This window comes from Crocuta crocuta, unplaced genomic scaffold (genome assembly GCF_008692635.1).
Source record: "Crocuta crocuta isolate KB4526 unplaced genomic scaffold, BGI_CrCroc_1.0 scaffold166, whole genome shotgun sequence".
Classification (NCBI taxonomy): domain Eukaryota; kingdom Metazoa; phylum Chordata; class Mammalia; order Carnivora; family Hyaenidae; genus Crocuta; species Crocuta crocuta.
In genome coordinates, this window is record NW_027531018.1 from 1,083,008 (window position 1) to 1,101,378 (window position 18,371).

The 18,371-nt window shown below is 33.2% G+C and overlaps 1 protein-coding gene across 3 annotated transcripts in view; it reads right to left on the bottom strand.

Moving 5' to 3' along the window:
* FBXW7 (F-box and WD repeat domain containing 7) overlaps positions 1-18,371 on the bottom strand; it is a 224,627-nt gene that overhangs the window by 13,373 nt on the left and 192,883 nt on the right. For 2 of the 3 annotated variants that reach the window (XM_077770909.1, XM_077770910.1), the window contains 3 exons: positions 14,888-14,970; positions 11,523-11,664; positions 2,740-2,874 (listed from right to left, as the gene is read on the bottom strand). In XM_077770909.1, coding sequence (XP_077627035.1) covers positions 2,740-2,874; positions 11,523-11,664; positions 14,888-14,970 — 360 coding nt within the window. Of the gene's footprint in view, positions 1-2,739; positions 2,875-11,522; positions 11,665-14,887; positions 14,971-17,396; positions 17,778-18,371 lie in introns of those variants that run through there. The other variant, XM_077770912.1, reaches the window with a different exon arrangement.

The window sequence follows — 18,371 nt, forward strand, 5'->3', positions numbered from 1 at the left end:
TGAGAGGGGGTGTGTAGGGGTGGTTAGAGAGAAAGGATCCCAAGCAGACTCCACACTGTCAGTGTAGAGCCCAACATGGGGGCTTGAACTTAACAAACCGTGAGATAATAACCTGAGCAAAAATTAAAGAGTTGGGCACTTAACTGACTGAGCCACTCAGGTGTTCCTCTATTCATTTGTCTTAAAGGTAAAATCTAGATTCAGTTATTCCTCCTAAGGACTCAATAGACAGAAGCTCTTAAATTGGAAACTATTTCAGATAATTACTTTTTCCTTGGCCAAACTTGTCATTTCAATGAGAGTTGTTATTTTTTGTTTTTCTCTTTAACCTGGCATTTACTTAGATATAAGAGACCACCATGTTATACATGAGAGGTAGCTAATACTTTCCTGGAAAACTGTTGTATTTCCATGGATTGAACTAGTGAAAAAGGGGGGGAGGGATAAAAAAAGAATGAAGAAAATGTTGGCTAATCCTATCTTAAGACTTCAGATTTGGGGGGCACCTGAGTGGCTCAGTCGGTTAAGGATCTGACTCTTGATTTTGACTACCATGATCTCATGGTTTGTGGGTTTGAGCCGCTGACAGTGCAGATGGGATTCTCTCTCTCCCCTTCCTTCTCTCTACCCCTTATCTGCTTGCTTGCTCTCTCTCAAATTAAATAATAAACTTTAAAAATATTTAAGAATTTAGGTCATCTAATGCATCACTATGCTTTTCTTGGCATTTACTTACAAAAATAAGGATAATGCAGTATATCACAAGCCTCTCACATGAGACTAGTGAGATTTTTATCAAGGTTTTTGAGATTAAAAAGTAAGTATTGGTAAAAAGCTTTGAGATCTATTGAAAGGAATTATAAGAAAATTATTACAAGTCCATTTTCTGACATGAAAGCAATGTTGTTTTAAATAATAACAACACTTAGTCTCCAATTAAGATAACAGTTTCCTTAAGGACTTAGATCTATACCATTCTTTCTCCAAATATAAAATAAAGCATTTTTTCAAAACACAAAATGTTACCTAGTAGTTCAAAAAGAGAGAAAACACAGAAGATATGCTAAGCCAGAGCTCACTCTTGTTCTCTTCTGTAGCCAACACTTAATCCAAGAAAATCTTTATTGCATTTACACTGTTTATCGATAATTTGTGCTTAATTCTTAGACTCTTAAAAATATTTTCAGATTCTTCTGATTTTAAATCATATTTTTTGTGTTCAAAAGTTAGTATGGAAACACAAATAAAGCAAAACAAAACACTCACCATTCTTAGAGATAAGAGGACAAACTAGACTAAGAAAAAGTCTATATTTTAACAAAAATACTACCTTTTAAAATAAGGAGGATATCTAGGGAAACTAGGAAGAATATATGAGAGGTGACTAACTTTTACTTTCAGTCAAATACAAAACAAAAAAAAAGCTACCTATTATGAATGTCCTTCTGGAAGCAAAGAGAGCTTATGTCATTTCATAAGCCAATTCTATTCAAAGGTTCAGCTTTAGAATGAGCCAGCAAGAATAAAAAATTTTTTCTGGGACAATGCTATTGCTATTTTTTTTTTTTTTTGCCATTAAAAAATCATTCCAAAGAAGAAACATTTCAGGAAAAAGATATTATTTCTACTTTGCTTTCATCTAGAGTAATGCTTACTTTCATACATTAAATATGATAAAACTGTTTTATTCATATCCAATGTGAAATTATTACTGAGACTATGTTTAATGCCTTTAGGATATTTAGAATGGTTATCCAAAAAAATTGACTCCTTTTCTCTTCATATTTGAGGTTTCAAGATCATTTGCAATAGTAAATTAGTGTTTTATATATTGTTTTCTTAGCTGACATATAATTAGTGGCACATAAATAATTTGTGAAAATATAAACCATGGTGACACTGATTATTTAATGTCATATTATTTGTTTGCTGACAGAAATGGAACTGTGAAGCCTATAACATCAATAAAAGAACTACATCTAAGCTATGCTTCATTTATGCAGTCAAGAATGCCCATGTGATCATAATCAATCTATGATAAAAAATAGTGTCAGTTCACATAAAGATATAAAAACTAGGCATAAGTAATTCCAAAAGAAGTATTATAAGGATATAATCGATGCAGGACATCTGTGACTGCGTGTGTGTGTGTGTGTGTGTATGACAGAAAGAGAGAGAGAGAGAGACAGAGATGGGGGCAAGACGGATGATTAATACAAAGAGATATACATGTGAAATTCCACATACTTTAAAACAATTACACAACATGAATTAACAGAGAACTATAATTCAATTGAATCATAAGACTATTAGTCTCAGAGGGAGTTTGGATAAAAAAACACAAAATAAGAAAAAAATGCTATCTTAATAAAATCAGAATTTCTAAAAAAAACTACTACTATATATAATAAATATACCAAGACAACTAAAGGTTGGGCTTCAAATAACTGTAAAAAAATGTGATAAAGGAGTAATCAAATTAATGAAACTCAATAGCTTACTCTCATATGACTTACTGCAGTAGTGGAAAGAAGTCACTTAGTCCATAAACATACTTGAATCTGAAAATGATATTATTACATCATGGCAGCTTACCATTTACAGCTCTCTTTAACACTAATTAAGAGTGTTAAACCTACAATACTGATTACCATAATTAGCATGACCATGTTTAAAGGTGGTCGCTACGGAGTTATATTTTCAAATAGCATCCAGAAGAATATAACTGATAATCCTTACCTCTTTAGGGAGCAAGGAAATGAAGTCTCGTTGAAACTGGGGTTCTATCACTTGCATCATATGTTTTACTTGGGTTGGTTCACAACTATCAATCAGTTCATCTAAAGCAAGCAATTTCTCTGGTCCACTCCAGCTCTATCAAAAAGGAAGTAGAAATTTTTATTATTTTAATGGATGTCTCAAATTAGATACTCATAAAGGAAAATCTACATTTACACATAACATAAAAAGTGGCTACTTAGAGTGAAAGTTTCTCCAGGAGTCACTGAAGTGATAATCAATTATTCTCATCAAATTTACTAGCTACCTTTATTTTATAAAAGCTTAAGGAAAAGTCATGATTTTGACAAATATTTTTGCACTATATTATTATAAATGTTCTATGTTCATCTACCATCAAGATACTGATTGAGAAATCCGAGTTTTATTTGGAAACATCAACTTGGGCTACTAAGTAATCAGGGTATTTTCTCTATATTCTTTCTAGTGGGCACCATAAAATTTGATAGTGTTAATAAGGAACCCATCTGAGAGAAGACTGGCAACATCATTTAGAGAAAAATTAATAGCTGGATATACTGCACATCTGACAAGTGTCTTCCACAGAATAAAAAAGCTATGATTTATTACATGAAAATAATTTCAGATAAAAAAATGCAAAAATATAGAACAGTAACTGACTCATTAGTACAATTAGAATGTGAACAAAAGGGTCAGAAACAAAGTACTACATTATGGAAAAACAAAAACACATCATTATACTTTAAAAATAGGAACTACTTAATACTAGGGGATTATTAAAATTTTTTTTTGCCAGTGAGGAACATCTGCACAGAAATGCCATGATTCTTAAAAGGAAACCTTAAAAAAACCATGTGAATAATTTAAAGTGTTAGAATTTCCCCTCAAAACAATCATGTAAAACATGTAAATAACCCGGGGTGCCTGGGTGGCTCAGTTGGTTAAGTGTTCGACTTCAGCTCAAGTCATGATCTCACGGTTTGTGGGTTCGAGCCCTGCATCAGGCTCTGTGCTGACAGCTAGCTTAGAGCCTGAAGCCTGTTTCAGATTCTGTATCTCTCCTCTCTGACCCTCCCCTGCTCATGCTCTCTCTCAGAAATAAATAAAACATAAAAAAAAAAAAGAAAAAAAAAAACCATGTAAATAACCCTGTGATACTTAAATGAAAGAACATCCTTGACCAGGCTGATTTAAGTACCTTTGTGAATTAGCATATCCAATTTGACATTCCATTTCTGCTCAAACTAGAAACCTGGATTTTGTAATATGTGAAATAGATAATAATTGAAAATTGAGATATATTGAGGACACAGGAAGCCTTATTTCCAGTACTTTTTAAAGCACTGTACTTTAAACATTTTTTACCCCTTTAGAATCTATGATAAATTTCATTGAGGCTGAAATTCCTATCATAAAGTGTAGATTATGTTAATAGCATCAAACATTTCAGTAGTATTCCCATAGTACTTATCATAATCATTATCTTACTTAATCATAAAAACTCTGGGAAACATTCCTATTTTACTACCAAATATGAGGAAACATAGACTCTATGTAGTATCATTTTCCTTTACTTCTATATATACATACGCATACCTAGAAGACTCTCCTTGAGTACCCACCTTGTATCCTTTTTCATTAGGGTGAGGATTTATGCATAGAAATAAAAAAATACTTAAATATATGTATTTGCATACTCACGACCAATGAAAAGCAGTTACTTTGAAGTTCGATTATTTTGTTCAGTTTTTCTCACACACCTTCAAATTCTAGTTCAAAACTTAACACTGATCATCTCCACTCATCTCTGATCACTTAGTATCAATACTATAAACTCTAATTTATTGATTTATATTCCTCATAGAATTGAAGGTGGGTTTTCATAAATACGTTGTTCCTCTCCATTCATGGACACAGTATGAGGACATGTCCAATTTGGGTGATGGATAACTTATGTTGGCTTGATTAAAATGCCGCTTTAAGTAACTTGATAGCACAATAGTTTTAATGTAAACTTTTTAAACACATTTGCATATATGAATGTTTGCCTTAGAAACACTTTTTAGAAGTGTTTATGGTTAAATTTTGATATAAAAATAAAGATATCCTATGTAATCTTCTCCAGGAACAGGGTGACAAATATTTCAACATATTACTATGCCATATACTTTACATAGATTAATGACATTAGCTACTATGAATATTTCTACTTTAAGGTAATATACTTGTTTAATGTTGTCTTTTTTCAGTTAATGCATTATTACAGTTTTCTTAAGAAAGGATAGAAAAACATTATTAACATATGATATATAACTGCTAACAGAAAGTATCTTTTATCAAGGATTTTAGGGAATGGGGTATAGAATGAGAATAGCCAGAACAAAAAAATAAATAACTAGTTCAGATTTTAAGTAAATAATAAAAGCTATGTCAGAAATTTCTATATATTTAAGGAAAGTCCATGACAAAAATTATGCCTGCATAGCAAAATGTTTCTAAGACTTTAAACAATGTTTTTGTTTTAAACAATATTTGATTTAATAAGTCAAATAAAATTAAATGTATATCTGGATTTAAATTATACATATATTCAACAGATGTTACTTTGTGACATTTTATTTAAAAGTATACCACTGACAAGGATTAGCAACACAGGCTGCAAGCTAGATAGTAAATGAGACTGTTTCCACCTACCGCATATATTCAATAGTCTAAATACGTAAAATCACTTTCCTTAGATGGTTTCAATAAAGGTATAAACCATATAGAAAGCTTTCCTCTCTCTAGCCTGGATTTTTTTCCAGATCGGTATATAAAATTGCCTACTCAACGTGTGTTCTTAGATATGTAATAGACGGTTAACATATCCATGATCTTTCTCTTCAAATCTGCATGTCCACAATCTTCCTTATTCCAGTAAAATATAACTCTGTTCTATTGCTCAGGCCAAAAACTCTGGAGTCATCCCCAACTCTCCCATTCTCACCACTGTCAGATGGTTCTGATTCATCAATGAATTTTAAGGTCTTAAATTTCAAAATCTATCCAGAATCTGACTATTAACCACACTGGTCTGGCTACTATTATCTCTCACCTCTTACCCAGGTGAGATTATTACTATAACCTCTTACCCAGTCTCTCAGCTTTCCACCTTTGCCCTCTTTGTTCTATTCTCCACAAAGTAGTTGGCTCATGAGTTTGAGCCCCACTTTGGGCTCTGGGCTCACAGCCTGGAGCCTGCTTTGGATTCTGTGTCTCCCTCTCTCTCTACTCTCTCTCTACTCCTCCCCCACTCATGCTCTGTCTCTCTCAAAAATAAATATTAAAAATATTTTTCAAAAAAAAATTCAAAGTAAAAACCAGTCTGGGTTGGCCTACAACATACTATTCCCTACCCTTTTCCCTCTGGTTTACTCACTTTAGCCTGCTCTGCTTCAGAGCCTTTTCACTTGTTGTTCCTGGAACATTCTTGCCTTTGATAACCACATGGCTTCTTCCCTACTTCTTTCTGAGACCAACTCCGGGCAACCCTTTTAAAATTGCAAACCAGTTCAAACGTGTCCCCCTACCCTCCAGCCCCTTCCATCCCTCTCCTATAATGTAAGTTCTGTGGAAAAGGATTTTTGGTTTGTTTTCTTCACTATTGTATTCCAAATCCAAAGTAGAACCTAGCACCAAAAAGGTGTTCGGTAATTATTTGTTGAATAAATAAATGAATACCCAAAGAGTCAGGAAATACTGCACCAACACTATCTCAAAATTCTCTCCAGAGAGTGTTTCTGGTATTTATATTTGACAGTATTACTAGGACTTACTTGTTTAGTTTGGTTCCAAGACTGATTCTAAATTTTTGTATACATGATTTACCAGCAAGGGAAGTATGTATTAACTTGAAAAACCAGCAGTTAATGACTATATTAAAACAAAATAACAACAAACATCATTCCTTCAATGAGGAATAGTGGAAAGAGCACTAAATTGCAGATCAGGAAACTCAACTTTTAGAAGACATACTGCCACTAATTAGATTACAGTTTAACCTCTGCAGGCCTTAGTTTCTTCATCTGCAAAAATGCTGGATAATTCTGATAATTATTTAATTTCTGTTCAAATAAACAGTTGTCTTGGATGAAAGCATCTTCCTTTGGTCTTTCACGGTAAAGTTATGTAAGAACATATTTAAGGGAATAGAAAAAATATTCCAAATTTGGAGAGGATCAAGAGAAACAAAACTTAATTTGTGGGCAAAATTGCAAATGCAAACTTGAAAATTCCCCACGAAAGTGGTATTTTATTTCAGATAATTAGAGAATGAAGGTAGTAGAGAAGAATATAAGGAGCACTGAACTGTAATTAGGGGCTTGGGTTTCACCAGTAAACTCACCATGGAACCATATGAAAGTCCCTTAATTAATCTCAGAGACCCCACCTGTATAATGAGGGGTTTGGTCCAGACCAGTGTTTCCCAAACGCTGGTTGAGGAGTGTAAGAATCGGGAGTCCTACAACTCACCATCAAAGAGTCTGATTCAGGAGTCAAGGTGGGGCTGAGGACATTTTATGTTTTAAATAAACAACTCATCCAGTATTGATGCAAGAGACTCACACACTGTAGTGGTTACTAGTCTGGATGATCTCTATATCCCATTCAGATATATATATTTTGTGACTTTGGCAGTACCATGCCTGAATTTCATGTGGTAAAGAACTGATTTCTCAACGACTTTCTTAAACTCTTCTTCACACAAGGTTTCTTAATCATACTGCCTTAAATACAATTGCAAAGTAACACTGAATTCATTTTCTTCTGGCATTATTCTGTTTTAGTAGTTTGTTGACTAGCAAATAAAAAGAGCTAAAAAAAAAAGAGAACATATACAATGTCTAAGTGTTACCATGGAACTTAATTAAATCCTTCAAGAGAGTATTTTTACTCCACTTTTAATTTCAAAACACATAAGTATTTTCTACTTTATCATTTAAAAAATATTTTGAGTATAAGTATTTTCAAAGTACATTCACAATTTTAATACAATGCAAATTTGTTTTGATTAAAGTAATGCTAATAACATTTGTATGAAGGTGTTTTTAATAGCCTCTTTTTAGACCTGAGAAACTAAGGCTCACAAAGGCTATTTCTTGACCAAGAGAGGAAACGAACATTGAGTCTCCACTATATTTCCACATATAGCTTTAAGCACATTTACATGTTGTCTCCTGTTTGACAACTTTTCAGTGTTATATCTATTTTACAGAGGATGAAAATAGGCAAGAGTGGTTATGGTTACATAATACCAACAAAATTACCTAGTATTAAGAGGCAAAGCCAAAATTTGTACTAAGATCTTTTTATTCTAAGTCATATGTGCTTCTCACTATACCAGGATACCTCTAGATATAAATTTCAACATAAGATAATATTAATGTTATTGTTGCCTTTACTTGCTCTAAAATTTTCAAGTAAAAAAACCCCATACATTAACCACAACGCACAAACAAAATGACCAATCCTCTGCCCCCAAATTAACAATCTGAACCATCAATCTGGTTGCAAAAAAAACAGAACCAACGGCTACTAAAAATTTACACAGCACAAAATTTCTGGTTTTTTGTTTTGTTTTGAATTTCCACTTCAATTTTGCAATGGCATTTTGTTTCAATTTCCCTTTATCCAAAATGGTATATCATTTGTTCTCATTCAATTTATAAATTGAGTACAGAGTACTTTGTCAGAATAGATGGAGCTGGACCAGAACAATGCTGTATCACTGCCTTAGGAGCAATAGCAGAACAGTAAGGGGACAAGCTCTCTCATTTTGCTTGTTATGCAATGGAAAAGTCATCATTAAATACCCCCACAGCACATCTGTAGAAATCATGCCAGTCTAATTATCCCTTCACTATAGCACACGGGTCAACTCGTGACTCCCCTACTTTACTATGAAATTATATCTCTCTACAAGTTAGCCATGAAAGCCCTGTAAGCTTGTAGGCAAGTGATTCATCTCTAGTTACTTTGGCACCAGCCCTGAAAATAAAGGGCAGTGCACAACAACGAGGTCCTGGGTGTGTAAGAGACAGATACGGTACTCAAAAGATTAAGGTCCCGATACACCTGTTTAGTTGACTTTTTGTTGCTAGAAGATTTCTTTGCTGCAGAATATTTATCTGAAAAAAAAAATACTATACCTGGAGGGATAATTCTACCTGTTATTCCTATTTGCTAAGAACAAGTTTTCTTCACTACATCTACTTCTCATATGAAAAGCAATCAAATGGGCTTTTTTATAGAACAAAAGCTAGTCTAATATTCTTTAGTTTATTGAATCCCATTAATACTAACTTTTTTTTTTTAACAAATAACATTTCTGAAGATGGGATGCATCTAATAACCTATGGTATCTCAGACTTGGTGACATACAGTATGTAATACATAGATATTTCATTAAGAAAAGCATGAGTGAGCTGAACAAGTAAACATACAAAGAACTCCCTAAAACATCCTCACTGAAAAATAAAGGACACATACCCCCTTCTATAAATCAATATTTGAGAGAGTTCTCTTAAAATTGGGAAAAGTCTAAATGTCTAGCAAAGAATATTTTGGTATTCTAAAACACTGGAAAAAATAGGCCCATATCACATACAAAATAAATCACTTGACTTCCTTCTGATAAGAAATAAAGCTTTTTATATAAAATAAATCTTTTGCAGGTTGTCCATAATGATGAGAAAACTATTACGAACAGTGTAAATTTTTCAATCATGTTGATGCTTTCTTATAAAAATGGTATGAAGTAATTCTTTTCATTACTCATATGAAGCATTATCTCAAGTGCTGTGCCACTCACTGTGCGCATGTGCGAGCATGACAACACAAACCCATATTCCCATCTCCTTGGCTTAATCAGAGATGATAAAAATCTTCAAAGTATTTCCTTATGACTGTATGAATGCCTGAGTCCAGTCCCATTATTGATGGGATGCATTTCTTATCAAAAGGCTATAGTTAAAAAAAAAAAAAAGTTAAAATTCTGAGTGCATACACAGAAAAAAATTAATTGAAATTAAAAAATAAATCAGGAACCTAAGGTAAAAGAACTGGGAGGAGGGGGTGGGGGGACTAATCCTTGGGGAAAGGTAAGGACTATGAAGACAGAAAAAAAATTTCTTTTTGATTGTAGTGGCTTAGTGATTGTAGTGGCTTATAATATTATAATGAGAGTGATCTACAGCTTTCATTCTCAGTCCCAGCACCGGTGACATTTTAGGCCTGATAACACTGCTATAGGAGGGTATGCTTTACATTGTCACTACTCACTAGAGGCCAGCAGCATCCAGCCCTCTACCCCATCAGTTGTAAAAACCAAAAATGCTTCAACTGAGGCAAAAACTTGCCCCCTGTCAAGAACCACTGCTCTAACCTTTCAGTCACCAACTGAAAAAAAGGATTATCTTTGTTTCTCTGAAATCACCTGAAGGGTAGAAAGCAACTTTTAAAATCCACTTAAAAACAACACTGATTTAAGTGAGTTTTCTAGCTACAGAAGAGAAAGATTGGGACATTTATTTAGTTTTTGCCCAGGAATTTAATATTATAAGGATTTACATAATGGACATCTTAAAAATCTGAAATATCAAATAAAATCAAATGAAGTATCTTCTTTTCCCTTATTCACTCTTATTCCCGTATGCATTTATAAAATACTACCAATCAAGCAGCTAGAGGTATGGAAATATATTCATTTTACATTAGTGTCATGGATAATATAAGAGATACCTTCACTTCACATAACTTATATTATTTAGTATTTACAAAGAGTAATTAAGCAAGTGTTTAATCTAGGTCAACTATTTTGCTAAATGCTTGATATATATGCATTATCTCACTGGAAGAAGAGATAAATCAATTTAATATCACTACCATGATTTACAAAATTCGTAACAGAGGTTTGGTTGTAGCCAATCTTCCCAACAAACTTGCAAAGAATTTAAATGCCAGTAAAATACAGTAATCAGCATGTGAACACAATAGGCCACACCCCAGCATGGAGGTGAGGAAGAGAAGCTGTATCAAAATCTTGGAGGCTACTAGAGTAACAGTGATGGGTAAGTCACCACCAGTGACTAATTAGCAGAGTTCCTACATTACTCCTAAATGTTTAACTTCTAAGCAATAAATTTTGGAAAAGAAGTACATTCGGAAACCCCAACATAAAAGAGAAAAGGAAGAAAGGTCTTATTATCCAAAAAGCAACAACAACAACAAAAAGAATACACACTAATACAAAATAAGCACTGGATTCTCTTGATTAATATACTTAAAAATTAAAATGAGCCCCCTTATTTTCAGGAGCATTTTTTATTGACATATACTTCACACAACATCTAATTCACCATTTAAAATGTACACTTAAATGGCTGTCTTGCTGTGTAACCATTACCGCTATCCAGTCCAGAACACTTCCATCACCCCAGAAAGAAATCCCATACCTATTACAGTTAGTCTCAACATCCCCTCACCAATCACAGAGCACTCACTAATCTACCTTCTGTCTCTATGTATTTGCCTGTTCTGGATATTTCATGTCAATATAATCATGCAATATGTGGCCTTTTGTGTCTGGCTTCTTTCACTTAACATTATGTTTTCAAGGTTCATCCATGGTGTAGCGTGTAAGGGTCCTTCTCATGGCTGAATAATCCTTTACTTTTTGCAGCAATTAAGTGAAGCATTTCAAGCACTGTGTTTAGACATGTCACCTGAAACATTTTCAGCCATTCCTGGAGGCCTGTAGGTGGTTGGACAGATGTAATTCTGCGTCGTTGTTGCCCTTGGCCATTGGCTGCTCTCAGGTCTCCAAAAGTTGTTGGTGTTGCTGAACATGGTACAAGCCCAGTGGTACTACAAAAACAACACAAGAGTGGAAACAAAGATAGGTATTTATTAAGAATAATTGGCTCTAATTTTAAAAAGCATGTGATGTGGCATATTTCAAATATCAATAGAATTATTATTTTTATTTGCTTATTTCCAGAGAGCAAGGATATACAAAATCTATTCTGCTATTCTTAGAGCAGGTTTCCTCCCTCCTACATAGCCACCTGTTATTATCCCAGCAATGCTAACTGCCACCAAATGACAGAATCTCTATGGCAAAACTGCAACTTCTTGACACATACAAAAAATGTTAAAATATTTCCTTAGAAGATACAGGTTCTACTCTGTTATGACTGGTCTTCAGTGACTTAATTAAATAGAAGTTTAAATTTCCTTTATAAAAAGAGTTGTGAAACTTACTAATGCTTTAAAAAATTCCTATATAGCAGCAGTGTGCTCATATATTTTAGACATTTCACTACACACATTATTCCTTAAGTTTCAACTCAGATGTTTTCTAAATTATTTATAATATTTATCTCTTTCTCTCCAACTTTCTATTTTTATTTGTAAGGCTTAGTCTAGATAACATTTGACAGGAATAAGCCTTTATTAGACATGTATTTATTCAAAACAGTAAGTATTGAAACCCTACTAAATTATATGTAAAATCTAAAAAAATGAGATCATCTGAACACTTGTATCCAATCATTTAAACTCTGAGACATTAAAGAAAATAAACCTCCAATTCTGCCACCAGTAAAATCAAAGAGTTAAGACTAGATGTCTATCTCTAAAATTGTCCAAGTCCCCTAAAAATGACTAGTAGCAGAAAAAGTAGTTATAACCAAGTTATTAATATATTAAACTTTACTTTCTAATTTCAATACATAATTAAATTATTTAATTGAGGTAAATACTGAATATCTCTATTTTGGAGACATTTGAAATGAAAAACTTCAGGAAGACTCATAATTACATTTGTAAAATAATCTTCAGTTTACTGAGCTATGATAATAAAGTGTTTTATATCTGAAGAACATACAAATTATAGCCTATTAGCTGAATATCTAAGCTCTGATAAATTACTAATGAAACAACACCCTCAATTCTTTTCTATCCAGCGTATTTCATTATTTTGTTACAAAATGTATCTTAGTCACCAGATTTTATAAAGAAATCTTCATATCTACCATCTTTAAGCCTTTTAACATTATACATCCAAGGTAAATCTCTAACATACAACAATGAAATCTATTTTCCCATCTATCAAATTTCTTTTTGTTTTCAATGTTTATTTTTGAGAGAGAGACACTTGAATAGAGACAGAGCGTAAGCAGGGGAGGGGCAGAGAGCAGGAGACACAGAATCCGAAGCAGGCTCCAGGTTCTGAGCTATCAGCTCAGAGCCCGATGTGGGGCTTAAACTCACAAACCGCGAGATCATGACCTGAGCTGAAGTCGGATGCTTAACCGACTGAGCCACCCAGGCACCCATGCTGTCTATCAAATTTCAAAGGTAAGCTCTATTTTCTTCTCCAAAATGAAATAGAATATGATCATAAATTTTCTAATAAGGAAGATAGAAAATCATAGTTTCATTCTTATTATTAGAAAATCTGTCAAAAAAGTTAAAAAAAAAAACATTAAATATATACTGACAAAGTCTCAAAAAAGACATGGAAATCAGTACGTGGTTTGGTTTGCTTTGCTAATTTATATGTTAAAAGATTTGCACATTTTTAGGTGCTTTCTCAATATAAAAAGTGAGCAACTAAAGACAAACTTTCATAAAATGTGTTCTGTAGTAAAAATTCAGCATTTGTTTACAAGCTGCCTTAAACACAACTGAACAATTTAATATCCGTATCCTGGTATCAGCCATATTAATAGAAGACCAAAATGACATGGTTCACTAGAATCTATACATTAAAAATAGTACATTTTTAACATTAAATTCAATGTTCTCATCTAAGAAATAGTTGATCAAGACTAGATGGAAAAAGCAAAACTGAGGTGAAGAGTTTCATGTGTCTCTCTATCACCCCACACCCTCTGGTGGAAGTGCCAAACACGGTGAAATTGACAGGCAAAGGGTAACTAAGGGGGAACAATTAACATGGGAACCCACACAGAAAGCATTTCTTAAATAACTAAGAGACAGTTTTATTTCTCACCTCTATATGATCTCTGCATTTTTTGCATATAAAACTATTTAATTTTACGATTTCTAAATTTCATAGGAGAGCATTTTAAAAAAGTATTTGCCACAACTTAATGACATCGAAATATAAATTCTTTCTTTAAAAAAAAAAAAAAAAGAGATGCAATCTCTAGCACTGCTCCATCACAGAAACTTATGTCTGAGCAATGTTAAATTTAATGCATCTTATATAATAAACATAACTCTAAATCAAAATATTTAAGGAAAAAAGAAGAAATGTTAACCATCATGAAGTTCTTAGGGCTTCTATAGCAAACTTTCTATCAGTGATTTGAAGAAGTGACAATTATGAAGAAAAGACTAAAAAAGCTCTGAAGATACTTTTGTCATTTAAATCTTAAAATACCACATTCCAAATGACATCCAAAGCCATTTTTAATTGGCTGGGTAATAGATACTGTGCTTAAGTTAGCCTAATTAGCGTGAGAGTGGGAAAAGTTTTATACTGATGCAAAATCCAAAAAATGATGGAATGGTGCACGAAACAAGACTACAATTGTACTTCGTTGTTATGGAAACTAATTTACTGGTGTGGATATGTATGTGTTAAAAACATAAGATCTACCAAGCAAATAAAAGGGGTTTCTACCACAGGAAGATTTAGTTAATAACTGTGAGGTTTATTTCACTGCTAATAAATGTATCTTCAATTTTGCATATATAAATATCTACCCTAGAGCAGCTGTTGCTATAGTAACAAGATATATTTGCTCATATTCATATTTTAGAACTTACTTTTTAGAATTCCTTAAAAACTGTGATTTAAAATTTTTGCTTATAAGAGAACTGCTTGTGTCTTATTTCAAAGTATTAGTAAGAAAATATAAGCTACAGTGGTAGTCATTCTTCTTATTTAAGACTAAGTATTTCTCAATGTTTAGTGATCTCAAAATGTGTTACAGAGTCAACCAGTACCAGTAACATTATAATTCTATGAGAATAAACTGGAAGAAATGCTTTTGGAATCATCAACTCTTTAAAGAAACATAAGAATCATGAGAAAATCAATTATAGTTAATATTACCTTGTATATTCTGAGACTTTGCATGGTTTCTTTCCCAAAGAAAAAGAGCGGACCTCAGAACCATGGTCCAATTTTCTTTTCATCTATAAGGTAAAGCAAATAAGATAGGTTTAAAAAAAAATCACCTGTCCAACTATCATAGCTTCACATTAGCATTGGTACTATTGAGATAAAAATTCTTAAATTTTCATAAGCCTAAATTTTCACCAATTAGGCATAGTTAATGTATGTAGAAAATAAATGTTCTATGGTTTCTTCTACTAGTTCTACTTTGTTTTACTCTTTAAAGACCAGAAGGGTGACTACTCCCCACCCACAAATATTTTGTCCAGAAGAATAGCATATGGTAATTTAAAAATGATATTCATCATACATATTCCTTGAGAGTGATATATCTTTCATGTTTTCTAGTTTAAGAACACAGGGGGAAATGTCATGTTAATACACACATTAAAAAACCATATTTAACTTATCTCTTTTAGTGATCATCATTTTCCTTTGAAAACATATTTCAAGAAAAAACAGACCACAAAATTCAAAATTTCCAAACCCGGATGGAAGTAACAGTAACTGAATTTAAAACACATATTTATTATAAAAGTGTAAAGAGAACAATGTATATAAGATGATCTTGAAAAGTAATTATAATGAGGCATAAAGCAATGAATATGGGCAATGAAGAGGGTAAAAAAGTAAATCTGTAACAGGAGAGAGGTCTGGAGGTGGTATAATAAAGGTGGAAAAAAGCCATCAGTTGATATTTACACAGAATATAACTTCATTGACTGATGTGCACTCAGGACAAAATATTCTAACTTGAAAAGCAACATCACCAAAAATGTTTAAAAAGAACGAATTATACATCCTTGTAAGGTATATCCAACATCTATACTTTTAAAGTATTTCCTTATGCTATATATGTGTAAATACATTCAGAATTGTATTTTGTCAATATCAATATTGAAATATTTATTTTTTACATTTTACCATCCATTAACTGAGGTCATCTGACTATAGATACATTATAAAACTAGAAAATAAGATCTGATAAGATTCAACTTTTTCTATTTAACAACCCCCTCAGATTTGTGTCTGCTAATTAATTACTGTACTATGGAAAATTACATGTAGGAGGAAGCCCCAGAGTGATAAGAGAGCTACCCTCATTTTTAGAATAAGGTAAAAACCCTTGCTTTGCAGCAGACTTAGTTTCTCACCTATTGCCTCACATGGGAACATCATAAAACAGCATGCTGCATTATAAATACTAAAGAGAACCATCAAGACTCTCACAAATTTTGAACCACAAGATGGGTAATAAAGACTGTTTTTATCATCATGAAAAAGTCTTCCAAAATACAGTGATGATCTTATGGTATCAGGAGCTAGAGTGAGGGTACAGCAAGCTTGTTCACAATTTATGTCTTAGTTCAAGAAATACCTACTGGAAAGAAATGGAATTGGTCTTAATTCAATCCTTCAGAAGTTTCTGTACTCATTACGTTGGTTTAAAGTGATTCCTCTCAAAAACCATCATTTCCTTTCTCCAGATAATTTTAATAAAAACCAAAAATAAATATATAGGGTTTAATATATAGATAGCCACGTGCTGGCATATATATAAATTATAGACACACACGTACACATACATGCAACTGTATCTATCAGGAAGGTCAGTTGGTACAGATTACCTTAAAGATCTAGCTTTTTTAATAACTTGCACAGATTCTTATTTTCAAAATTACAGTGAGAAACTTTGATAGTCATTCTAATTAAGCTGTGATACTGGCTTTCAGAACTTCCCTGGGTATCTTGTAAATACACATTGGTGCAAATGCCATTTGCCACCAAAAGCAAACTTTATTTCCATCTTAGAAACCCTTCAATGGATAAAAATACCCAAAATACATATCAAGGGAACCATTTGGAAAGTATTTTTATTTTCAGAATATTTTACAAAATAAAGCACTTTCTATAGGACTATAGAAGTCTTTTAAATATTATATTGTTTACTGAAAAATCTGACTTTAGAACCAAACATTAATTCTGCAATTTTTTAAGAGGCACAGAAAGTAAATACGATCTTTTAAAATATAAGTCCCAGATATTCTAGTGATTCTAGACTTTGAAAGAGTCAACTAAAGAAAAAGAGAAGAAATATGTATAAGATACAGAAAAATTAAAGGCAAAAGACTCACTAAAAGCCAACTAAGGGTAGAGTATTTCCAGGTCAGCATTTAACGGAGCCACATTTCTAAAGTCTAAATATATTTTAGTGAAAAATCCCCGGATTAAAACACACATTTTATTTTAAATTTAAAGCTGTTTACAGCAAACGTTGTCTTTGCATTACTTGCTTACATTCACGATATAAAACCAAATACCAGCCATCTAGCCACCCACCAAAATTAGAGGATACTGCAGCCATCTCTGATGATACAGATTTTCCTTCTCAGGCAGGCACACACACACACAATCATACAACACAGGAAGAAAACAGATTACTTACTTTGTAAAAAATCATTTTTAGTGTGCCGTAGAAACCCATATTTTCTGTATTTTTCCCCTTCAGTGATTCTGTGCCCCCGTGTGTCCGGCTGCTTGGCAGTCTCTGACAATATAAACCTTTTTCAGGTAGGTATGTCACAGATTCTAATGTGGACATGCTCAGGCACGTCAGAAAGGGAAGATTAGGGAGCAGAACCGGCAACAAAACTCCACAGTAAAGGCAAATGCAGCTCAGTATCAAACCGCTTCTCGGGACACACATACATACATGCAGCTTGACTGAGGAGAACTCGAGGGAATAATGAGAGAGAACCGAGAAGATTATTGGAGGAGACTATGCCCTGTCAAAGCCTTGACTGAACAGATTCCTCCCTCAGCAGCAGAGGGATCAGATTACATCTTCCCTTGAACACAGAATGGTGCAGTCCAGGATTCAGCAATGCAGACTGCACATCAATTATATGGTGATCCGCTCCAGGGAACCCGTAAGCACACAACGCACTGAACAGAGGGAGGATGTGGGCAGCAAATGAGACCGCCCCCACACGACAGCCCCTTTCCCCTTTCAAACTTTCAGGAGATTATTTTGTATTTTGTAAAACCTGCATTTCTGAAGAGTTTTAAATGGCAAGCATCCTTTCCACAAATAAGTGCTTTCAGAAACATTTTGAAAATAGAATATATTTTCCATCCAGTCCTCCCAACAGAGGCGAGGCAGGCTATTTCCACTAACTGTTATCCTATTGCAGTCCTGGCACAGAGCGATCACATTTTTCAAGTAGCTTAGGAGATACAAAATGAGCAATCCCAGAGGGAGAAATTAAATATTCTTTTTTTGGGGGGGGGGGTACAATAAAGTAAACCAGTTTGGAGCATATAGCATTTGCAGAAATTATATAATAAGTTATATTTTAACCTGCATACTTCTTATATTAGCATTTAATGAAAATATTCCGTTTTCCATTTCCTTCATTTA